Below are 12,117 nucleotides of genomic sequence, written 5' to 3' on the forward strand. Positions count from 1 at the left end.
CTCCCTCCCAACTTGGTGTCATCTGCAAATTTGCTGATGATGGACTCAATCCCCTCATCTAAATCATCGATAAAGATGTTAAACAGGACTGGTCCCAGCACTGATCCCTGAATAAAAAGTCTCAAAACCTGTCATTATGGCAATTTGTGCAATCGTTAGGCAGAATGAAAATAATTGGGAGAATTGGAATAAAGTGAGGTTTTACAACTGATGTACTAAGAAATACATCACAGGTGTGCAGTCCCAGCAGTACTTAAAAGAAGGTTTGTATGTTGGAACAATCAGGTTGAGCAAATATGAAACCATTGTGGCTTAAAGTTGGAGCACAGCACAGCAGAGAGAGATACTCAAATCTCATTTAATTTTTGTAAACACCAGGCCAGATTAAATGCCAGTTCAAAGGTAAAAAGTCAAGCAAACCAGCCTTAACCACTAGTTTAAACTTAAATCCGTTTTGTGTTAATAGAAAGTCACAAGCAGCTGACCCCAAGTATCTAGAACAAGTTCACTATTTACAGAGATTTGTTCTACAATGTGGAAAGCATTTGTTTTACTGTTATACTTTATTTATTGATCTTGTAACAGTAGAGATACAAACCCGACAGATAAACATCAGCTGAAGGCAAAAGTGTTTATGGCTTATAAACCATGGCAAAAAGAACTGATAAACCCAAAATAAGGGGTCAGATACTCAAACTCTTATGGGCATGAGTAACTGGCACAGGAGTATCCTCCCTGAAGTTGATTTCAGTGGTGCCAGGATTTCACCAAGATTTCCAAGTGAAGAAATGGATCCTATACTTTTTATTCAAGTGGTAGGTAAAACTCCTTCTTCTCTGCTAATTACTTCTGCACTTGAAGCTCATCTTGCAGATTGCATGAGCAGTCCTGAAAGCATGTAAGATATTCCACTGCCAAACAGAAACTGAAAATAGCTCAAGCCTATAATGTGGAACTGTGTGCAGTGTGCCTTTTATATAAACTGTATAGCTGAATTTAATCAGTGGCCTGAATTTATATTCAGCAAGCCTCCTAAGCAGCCCCTGTGACTATCGGTAACAATTATCAGAAATAATCATACATAGATAGCATACAGTTTGATCACAACTAATACAGTCCTGAGGATGTAAATGAGGATTTATAGAAATGATTTGTTGGGTGTGGCAAATGCAGAACTCCCCCATTTTTCCTCACCCATCTAAAACAAGGTTTATTCTTTTTCTGCAAACATTAAAAAGAGGCCAGGGTGACCTCTTAGGCTGGATTATTCCTTTAATATTTTGTCAAGTTGCTAACTTATTCTCTTCCATTCTAAAAGACACAAGTTTAAACACTTTCTAGTTTTACTGTTCTGCTCAAGTCTAAACTAGGAATAGATGGCAGAGCCAAGACTGAAAGAAAGAAATTTTTATGAGATACTAACAAAAGACACTGGAGTAAAAGAATCAGTCAATGCTTAAGGATAAATGACTTCCAGAGGTAAAGAGAGAGTACACAGCTGGTTATAACTGAGATATAGATGGACACACTTCATGCACTAGTTTAGAAATTCCTAACTATAAAAGGAGGATAAACTCAAAATTAGTACAGGCTTTCAGATCATTCAACAGACAAAATCTCCATGTAGTGTGATAAGCCTTTGGTAGAAAATACATTAAGTATTGATTCAAATGTCATCCTCTCCTTTTCCCCCTCTCCGCTCCTGTACTTTACTATATCAGATATTTACAGAAATGTGCAATGGATGGGACTTGAAAGAATTTATTTATGTTTTATACAAAACTGGTAGTTATCTGAACTACTGAGATTTAAAAGTCCAAGGTCAATCGCATTAAACAGTACTCTGAGTATTCACTATATTCCAGAGTAAATCTGGAAAGAAGGGTATCCTAAGGGAATTTTATCATCTCAGGCAATATTATATTAAGAATAATATGGTAATATCCTTGAACTTCTTCCTATGACTTAACTGTACCATAACAGAGGATATCAGTCAAACTACTGCGATATAATTAGAGCAAAAGAAAACATAACAAAAAAAAAAATCCCAAAAATTCTTCTTCATAAATTCATTATACCAAGAAATAACAACTATACAATAGACCTGAAAACTATTAGCAAAGGCCTAAAAAATGCAAACTAGGACTCAAATATATGGCGAAAACATCTCCTAGAAACTTTCTCTATGCATCAAGAGATGCAACGATTTTAAATGACTCTTAAACAACTGTTCTGCCTGTAGCCTAAAGGCACAAGAGGTAATTTAGAGAAGCAAAATAAATAAATAAATAAATAAATAAACCCACATTAAAATTGCCTGTGTTCAGGGTATTTCAAGCGGTGACAGTCACACTGACACTATTAGAAAGTGTGAATCCTTTTGATTAGGTGATAATGTGACTGATTAAAAAAAAAAAAAAAGCCATATGTTACAATCACAGCATCAACTTCAATCTTCCACAATGTTTTTTTCTTAGGGTTCCACAGGCAAAGTTCTCTCTGGGACCTCAGCTGGGCTCAGCAGGCATATCATTTTCCAAAGGCAAAAGTGCCTGAAGGAGCAAGGCAGTTGATTTCAGTGGTGACATCTCTAACCTTCACTGACTTTCCAGCCCATTACCAGGAACCCACTGGCAGATGATGGGCTTTCTATGTTTGTGCCTTCAGGGCCATTCCTGCAGGGTGAGCCACTGCTCCTCCCTGGTTTGGGATGAGCAGTCTGGTTCTGAAGGGTAACATCACTAATGGTAAAGACTTGTGAGTTTCAAAAGCCAACAATCAGTTACTAACCTGGGTGAATAAATAGGCCTTTTGACTTGTTGGCCAAAAAAAAAAAAAAAGTCAGCTAATTTGAAATGTACTTTTCAGCACATAATTAACAACTTTTTTTTCCTCTATTCCTCCCATAATCTCCCCAAATCAACAGTGAAAACAATATAACTTATGGTATTCAGTAAAACACAGAGGAGAGGACTCATCAGAATTGTGATGGTCTCATATATACAAGGAGATGCACAACTTTAAAACCTCTAACTAAGGAAAGTTTCTGAAATAACAGTACCTGAGAGAGCACAGAGGAGAATGGTGTAGGGAAACAGTCCTGGCATCAATAACTGGATGAACTCAGGAGAAGACAAGATTAATAACAAAAAGATTCAAGAGAAGAAGCAGCAGCCAACTCTCATGATAAAAGATGAGTAGGAGGGTGTGGGGAGATAAATTGGCAAGCAAAAGAGCAAGCAAGATTTGGCCTGGATGCAGCATTACTAGATTAGCTTCAGCTGTGCAGCATTTAGTATGACACCCAGAACAGGGTGACAGATACAATGCAGGCACATGAAAAAAGTCTTGAGTACTACAGTTGTCAGTTGCCAGTCTATTTAGATTTATATGCTCTTTGGTGCAGAGGCCTTTCTTTTCCTGCTTCTCTCCCATCTTCCCATGTATTTCTTCACAAATTAGTACACAGCCCTTCTTGCTTCAGGGTCTGAGAGTTTATCACAATACCCAATTATATGGCACTGACATAGATGACCATGATAAAATAAAAATCAGGTTCTACTGACAATGCATACACTACACTCCATCTGTGGACAGGTGTTTGTAAAGGTTTTCACCTTATTCTCCACAGTGCACCTTAATCTCCTTTTTCTTTGGACAATAAACGAAGAGGAGGATAAGACTCCTTTAACAAGTCATCATCTGTTCTCAAGATCATCTGAGACAGTGATGACTCTCTCATTTGTGTCCCACTATCCTCAGAGGCCCTATTTCCCAGATTTATACTGATATGTCTGCTCCTTGGGTGTTTGAGTAATAAAATGTTTCTCCCACCCCTCTGAAGTTGTTTTCTATTTCCAAGTCTGTGGTGCTCTATACTGTAAAATGATGCTGGTCCTTTCAGTAACAGGATCCCAGACCCCTGTCTTTTGGCAGTTCACCAGGATCAGGATGATAATTGGAAGATGTCATTTTTTCTTGCAGACTTTACCTTTACTTTGCTTGTCTTGTGACTCTGTGAGAAACTGAGTGATACGGTCTGAAGGAATAGCAAAAGAAATTCCAGCTGTGACCTTCAAAGTGTTAATCCCAATCACTTCACCATCCTGTTGAAAGACAACACCCAATTAATTTTCTCTTAAGTGACAGGGTTCAGCTCATTGCCTAGCATTTCACGTTAAAAGCTTGCATAAGAAATTGTGGAGTGTTGTAATCACTCAAGAAATAAACATTACTTGTAAGGGAGGATCTGGGCTCTGATTCATAATCCATTTTGCATTTAACTGGGATGGCCAGAGAGATTGCAGTACAGTTTGTTCATCCAAGGATCACTCAGCAAGAGGGCCCTCTACTACCACTACAGTCACAGTTCACTGACCTGCAAAACCAGTGCTGGTTTAAAGGCATCTATTTGAAAATAGTTGTGCAGGTTAGGTCTCATCTTTGTTGTGCATCCCAGATTTCACAGTGTGAATGAGTATAACTGCTCATACCACATCCCATGTTCTTCACTGGTGAGTAAAATTTCCTGTTCTATGGGGAAATATTTTCCTGTGTTGTATGAACTGAGACCTAATTTGCATCGTTTGCACTGGCTTCATTAGTTTGAACAAATGGAAGCTGGTATTTTTCAAATAAAAACAAGTCACATGGACTTACCAAGTTGACTAGAGGTCCTCCGGAGTTTCCATACTGTAAAAATGACGTAAGGGATCAATATATTAGTGCTTCAATATAGGAAATGCAATTCTAATTTCCAACAGTGTTTTGTTTGTAAATAAATTAAAGAGAGGAGGTCATTTCTTAGGCAGCACTGACGGACACAATATTGATCACAGAAGATTATAGATAGCTTTTACTCCACCCATTCCTCAGCTCTTATCATTAGAATTATTTTCATTTCATAAACAGGCCTTGAGTTAGGACCTACAACTTACCACTCCAAGCAGTTAAGTTTAAGAAGAATTATTAAATAGTTAAAACTAGTATTTTGATTCTTCTGAAGACTGTCAGAACAAGGTTTTGAAATAATTGTTATTTAAAGTTATGTTTCAGTGAGGTGCTCATACGGTTTTATTCATCACTTTGGTTTGTAACCCTGTCAGTCTCTCACTCTCCACTGGAGAAGAATGCAGTTTTTTTTTTCATACTTAATCACAGCATATTGCCATGAGGTAGCTAGTACATAAGGATTGATTTAGTAACCACAGACATGTAACCCTCTCTAGGGAAGGCATGAAGCAGCTCTGAGCAGCCCAAAATTGCCTAATATCTAATGGCTTTCAAAGGAAGCATGCAGCAGGACCACAGGAAATGAGAGTTGGGGAAGTTGATTGTCCATCTTCATGTTAGCTCAACAAATCTGTTTTTGAGCGAGGCCAGAGTTTTCAAGTAGGTCTGCTGAACAGCCAAGAGCAGCAACTTACCAGTCAAAAGAAACAAAAGCTAAGTGATGTATGACAGCAATGTGAGACACAAACTGTTTATGTTTAGATAGCACTGGGCAAATCTTATAGATTCTCAGGAGAATAAAACAGACATTGAAGTTTATAAGATAGCTTCAAATTTCAAATTTAAACAAACAGATTGGATCCTTATATAGTATATCTCCACTGATCAGAGGCTGCACACTTGATTTTTACATTTGAATGACACAAGGGAACCAACATAATGGCTTTTCAGCCTTCCTCAGCACATCATCTTTCATTCAGTTGTCTTCTGCTTGAAGGATGTGATAATGAAAGAACAGCACATGAAATGTAGCTCCATCTAGGAACATATGGCCCTGTTTTCTCCTGCTCCATGTTCCTGCTGTCCCAGCATTTCTCAGAAGGCAGCTGCATGCACATTCCTGCAGGAAAGTCTTGGCTGAGCCACAGGAATGCTCTGAATAGACCAGCTCTCAAACTCCTCCCATTCTCAGGAGAAAACTGGTGTATTAGCTAAGCACAAATCATCCTTATGCCAGGGACCATCTTCATATTTTGTGGTCTCAGATGGCAAAGCAATTCAAGCATATTGCCATTTTCCTCACCTCCTCTGCCATCACATTCTTCCTATGGTCTAGCATTATCTGACACTTAGCTATCCTTGACTAAACCTGCCCATTAGTTTTGGAGGGCAGTGAATGCCTAAGGATGCACATCAGGAAGGAGTCTGAGCTTGAAAACTGTGTATAGGCAAGAAGCCAGGAATCCCATGTTATAATTCTGTCTCTGCCACAAGTCCACTGTGGACTCCCAAGTAACCCATTTCCTTATATAACTGAAGAGAGTAACTCTAATTAAATGTCTGAAGACGTTCGGTTCCTGGATCACAGAAAGCTTTTTGAAAGTTCACTTGTATGTGTTATCTTAGCACAAAAAAATAATTACACTCTTTCATCCCTCTATATAATTTCTCTCCAGTCTGTGACAATAATCATTTGTGAAGCACTTGGTGATGTAAAATTCTGGGTTATGACATGTCAAATTTGACACTGAGTCCAACAAATAAATCCTGAAAATATTTTCCTTCCAATGTATAACAGATTTAAACTATAACATTACAGGCTGTTTTCTACCCCAGATATGCATGCAGTGCTCTTCTCAGAATCAGCACAACTTAAATACACACCCAAAGACCTCTCTTAAGCTATTTGGATCCCTATAAGTTGCTCTGAAGGGTCATTATTTTCATGTATTTCTATATGACGTGCAGTGCTAGGACCCCTAATTTCAAACTGTATCTCAGTCTTTTTGTTATTTTACATCTGGATTCTTACTTGGAGAATGTGATGTGCAGAGGGAAAACAGGAATAGCAATAAAAAAACCCAGCTCTTTCATTAAGTTCTTACCTGGTTGTCCTGTCACTAAATTGAAGCAGATAGTATCAATTTGATTATTCCATCTGGTTCTAATGTATAGAGATGAAAGCAACTTTGGCTCTGTTCTACAGCTTGCCTGGCCAGAGCAACTCAGCAAGCAGAGAGAGAATCATACTGATTTACTGTTGGTTGATGCAACCATGTGTTACTGCACGAGATGTACAGAATGAGAAGGGTCTGTCCTTTGCAATATCTCCCTAGACAACCTCAGAGAGGGTAGTTTTATTTGTCATACCTTTCATAGCGCATCTTATAGAGACTGTATAGTCTTTCCTTAAAAGAAGAGTCTATCACTCATTTTAAACAAAGCTGTTTTTATTTAGTAGATTCATCTCTCAAAGCCGGCACTTCCATATCGAATCGGTGTGGAAGGACTGTACAGGTGAAACTCATCACATGTCTAGTACTTACATTAATAATGGCATCTGTCTGAATGTAATCCATGTCTGAGTCCCGCAGGCCGAGTTCTTTGCCATCTCGCTGAGCAGTGCTGACAATACCTGTTGTCACAGTGTTCTGTAAGGCAAATGGGCTTCCAATTGCCACTACAAATTCTCCTGGTCTCAGGTCAGCAGAGTGTCCCAGTAACAATACTGGTAGTTTTTTCTTAAATGAATGCAGAAAGAAAGAGATATGCCTTAGTTTATACTTGAAAACAACCTGGCTGGAAAGATTAAAAACTAGTAACAAGTTAGCAACATACACTTTCCATTACACTAATGCAAGAACCACTCTATCATATACCCAAAACATATGCCAGGAGAGTCGCTGCTTTAAATTGTCTTCAGAAACAAACAGCAGTAAATGCTTGCAATCTCACCCAAGAAAAAAAAGGCAGTAACATTCTGAAACAGATTTCCCCACTCTCCAGCAGATTGTTCCCTCCTCCTCCTAAAAACAGCACACAAACCAGCTGTTGACCAGCCTGCCACTCTCTCTACACCATGCACCACCCTGCAGGCCACGCATACTGGCACAAAAGTAGAAGGATTAGCCAAAATAGTCTTCAGGTAAAGATAGCAGAATTTTGCCACACATGAAATGAGCTGCATTTTTTTAATTTAGTCTTTAGCAGCTTCTAGCATAGAAAACAAAGTAATTTAAATCTAAGATATGAACAATTTCCAGGTTTATATTTCGGTACATTGTTTTCCACAGATATGTTTCCAGGCAATCCCTAAACATATATTCCAGCCAATTGCTCTGCACTAAATGAAACTGAAATAGAGCTGTCAAATGAAGTCATTCATCTGTTTTTGCCACTCACCTTCGGATGAATCTTTATTGTTGCAATGTCAGATTTCTTGTCAATGTCTTTGATGGTTGCTTCATAGGTATCTCCATCCTGTAGCTGCACTTTTAGTTGTTGTCTCCCTGATATTGCATTGGTGCTTGACACCACATGGGCATTGGTCACAATTAAACCAGAATCAGACATAATAAACCCAGATCCACTGGAAAGAGGGACATTTCGACCAAAGAGAGGATGCCTGGAAAAAAAGCAAGTAATTATGTCATAAGAGAAACACAAGAGAAGATTGCAATAGACATCATTTACCACCTTTCACCATGAGAAATAACAAAGCATTTGATGGTGAATTTTATAACCCTTACAAAAATAAATTAAAAAGAAAAATTACAAAAAAGGATCCTCTGCTGACAATTGTGACTTCTTTTAGTCAGTTGGGGATATGGGAACTGAGGTTTACAGACAACCAGCAGGGTTCTTTTCCTTTGGTTTCCAATTCTGTCTATAGACTTCCTTACACAGAGGCTAGATGACCAAAATAAAAAAAAGGAGGAGCCCATCTGATCCCACTAGTTGCTGTTTTTGTGCGAGAAGAAATTAATGACAGGAAACATTAGGTCTGACAAATGGACTGATCCTCTATTGGGAAAAGGGGAAGAAGGAACTTTGCAGGTGGACAGAGGCATAAAGGAAGAAGTGAGGTTTAAGAGGATCATGAAGCCCAAGCCTAGATTAGCAGGAAAAAGCAAACCAAAAGGAATATGATTTTGGAGGACAAAAGGACTAGAAATGTGGAAGAAAGAAATTAAAAAAACTAGCAATGGGTAAAACTTGGTGGGAAACATGTTCTGCAACACAGACAGTTAAAAGACTTTATAAACTGTCTAAAGTACTATGATTAATGACCTTAGATTTGATGGCAGAACAGAAAGTGCCTGGGCAGAAAATGAGAAAAGGCCCACAAATTCTTCTTTCTTCCAAGATGTAGCCCATATTAGGATATTGTTGGAAAGTTCTGGGCTATCCAGCAGTAAAGAATTGGAGCCAATCCCAGGAAGACGCAGGATTAGTGAGGGACAAACATTTACTTATAGAGAAAGAACAACGAAACTTAACTACATAGGAAAAGGTCTTAAACATCTACATCCTAAACATCTACAGCTGTAACACTGTCTCAAAAGACCAGTCACCACGTGAATAAAGCTATGCCTTCAAAAACCTGATTTTCTTGATTTTGCATATTAAAAAAGTCTATAAAAATTCTCCAAGAAATTCTTAGGCCTGTGAAAAGTTAGAGTACTCCAGGCAGAAAGATATTCAGGTAATGGAGTACACGTAATATTTGCAGTAATTTGTTTTGACAGCAGGTTGTTTTTAGCACTCTCATTTAAACCTGCCTCCCAGGTTGTTTTGAGCACTCAAATGTTAAACTTGCCACCTCAGCTCCAGCTTCAGTACACTGAATATTGGTATGTTCTAGTCAGCAAATTTAACACTTTTTTCCCCTATCAGAAGTGATTTCTGTGTTTAGATAGTTACATCTGGTCAGCATTCTACCTCTTAATGCTCTCCCTGCCAAAATAACATCACCTCTCATTAAAAGTAGAATGAGCAACAAAGACCTATGTTTTTCCAGCTTATGCTCTGGACTTTTTTTTATTTAAACTGAGATAATACAACAAGCAACACTTGTCAGTGAAGGCTGAAGAGACCTTCAACGATGAAATAGACTTATTTCAGGGTAGACAGTATGTAAAGTACTGTAAAGACTGTAAACCCAACAAAATAGATCTACTGCACAGGAACAAAACACACAAATGTGTGACTCTCTGGATAAACGAGTCTGCTGTAATGTTTCAGAGCATTCAAAAGGAAAATTACTACATTGGAAAAACTCTGTAGACCTTTGTTAAACAATGGAACTAAAACAAAAGGAATGGGAAGGGTTACCTGAGGAAAAGTTCAATGTGAACAACTGCAGGTGCAATCTTTTCCACCACATCTGCAATGAAGTTGAACTTGTATCTCGGGCTGTTGGACTGTAGGTGACCTATACTAGCAGAAAGAATTGGATATGTTAATAAGACAACACCTTTTTACAGCAAGTAGGGGAGATAAACCTGCCTTGAATTGGTCAGTTTCTCCTACTAGAACAGTTTCTAAACAGATTTGGAAAAGGAATCAAAGTCATTAAGACTGTTCAAAACTTATGCAGCATTTTGCTTGATCCTGAGAAAATTACACATCAGCATAACTTAGCTATAAATTCTTAACTTAGCTATAACTTCTTTGACTTTTCTTGAAGTCTACAAGCTCTGCCTCAAGCATTTTTATCAGGACAACTACTAACTATTATCCAAAATACATAGGATCATAGGACAGGTAAGGTTGGAAAGGACCTCAGGAGGCCTCTAGTTCTACCTCCTGCTCAAAGCTATGTCAGCTACAAAAGCAAAGCAGGCTGCTCAAGGGCTCTGTCCAGCTGAGATCTGCAAAATCTTGCCAAGGATGGAAACTCCAGAAACTCTAGGAAACTTGTCCCACTGCTTCAGTGTCCACCATGACATAAAAGTTTTTCTTATAGCTAGTCTGAATCTCTCTTGTTGAGACTCATGTTTCAACTCATGCCCATTGTTTCTCATGCTGTTACTATGCAGCACTGTAAAGAGCCTGGCTGCTTCTTCCTGGTAACCTCACGAGTACAGGGAGGCTGCTGTTAGGTCATCCTGGAGCTTTCTCTTCTCCAGGCTGAACAAGCCCAGTAAATACAGCTTTTTCTCACAGGAGATATGTCCTGCCCCCCCAGCCACCCTCATGACCTTCCCCTGAACTCCATTTTGTCACTGCCTTTCTTATATTGAGGAATCCAAAACTGGATGCAGTATTCTAGATGTGGTCTAACAAGTGCTGAGTTATACAGCTGCAGCATTTGGGAGAAACATTTAAAACCCTGTTCTAAATTTTTGAAGTAGACACTTTAGAAACCCGCTGTAAATTATGACCTTTGCCCCTAAAAATTTTTGCAAATTCACTTTTAGGCTGTCCCATGCAGCTGGGCCTAGCAATAGATTACTAAAAGTTCTGATAAAAGCCAGCATGATACTACATTAAGCAGCACTACACAAAGCATTTATGAATAGTGAATATAATCGTGTGGAACAAAGTTCTTACAGAGGGGAAAAAAAACCCACAGTACCCTGGCTTCTAATATCATAACATCCTGGATTCTAACATAACAACAACCCAAAGGAACAATACTGCTTTTGCTAGAATGTCCTACTTTCTGCAATCCCTAATACACAGGGACATATCACCACATATGTTAAACATATGATAGAGGACATATCACCACACTCAAATAGCAGTTATTCGTGTTCACAGCCTGATGCTTTAAAATTAACTACGGAGTCTAGGGAAGGGTGTAAACAAAGTTGTAATCAGGTACAGTAATAGCATTTTTGTCTTTTTAAATCTGGTACAACAGCACATGTTTATCCCAGGAGATACATTTCTTTTTCTGTCATTTAGTCAGGAAAAAAGAGGCTCCAAATTCTCATTTCTAAATATTATCAACTTTGGAAGTGATGCTTTGCACTATCATGATTTGCTCTAAGTTCAACTCATGCTGAAGGATGAACTTACTCCACAGTAGCTCTTGCACACCAAGTCAAGACCTGGTATTAAAGATTTGAGATTTGCCCATTTCTAGATCACGTAACATAGCAAAGAGTCCAGATACAGATTCTGTCTTAAGAAAGTATATACTTTTCTTTCAACAGCTGCCCCTTTAGCCAATTCCTTAAAAGGAAAGCAGGTAGGAAGCATCAAACAGAAAGTAAAGATACTCAGAAAAGAGAGAAATGTTTAAGAGAGTTCTCATGCATTTTCACAGTCTCTGTAATTTTAATTCTGGGATCATTCTGAGCAATCCTTTTCTACAGGTGCTTTATGACCATTAAACCTTGTAACTCAGAAATTATTTGGGAAAAATATAAAGATTAC

At 38.4% G+C, this 12,117-nt stretch overlaps 1 protein-coding gene across 1 annotated transcript in view; it reads right to left on the reverse strand.

The window, feature by feature from the left end:
• Positions 1 to 12,117, reverse strand: part of HTRA3 (HtrA serine peptidase 3) — a 27,863-nt gene that overhangs the window by 7,652 nt on the left and 8,094 nt on the right. Inside the window, exons 2-6 of the mRNA XM_027892276.1 lie at positions 10,066 to 10,165; positions 8,134 to 8,356; positions 7,278 to 7,472; positions 4,660 to 4,692; positions 3,992 to 4,106 (exon numbers count right to left, since the gene is read on the reverse strand). Of these exons, the coding sequence (XP_027748077.1) occupies positions 3,992 to 4,106; positions 4,660 to 4,692; positions 7,278 to 7,472; positions 8,134 to 8,356; positions 10,066 to 10,165 (666 nt within the window). The remainder of the gene's footprint in view (positions 1 to 3,991; positions 4,107 to 4,659; positions 4,693 to 7,277; positions 7,473 to 8,133; positions 8,357 to 10,065; positions 10,166 to 12,117) is intronic.

This window comes from Empidonax traillii, unplaced genomic scaffold (assembly GCF_003031625.1).
Source record: "Empidonax traillii isolate 1590-97213 ecotype Southwest subspecies unplaced genomic scaffold, ASM303162v1 scaffold343:size799674, whole genome shotgun sequence".
NCBI lineage: Eukaryota > Metazoa > Chordata > Aves > Passeriformes > Tyrannidae > Empidonax > Empidonax traillii.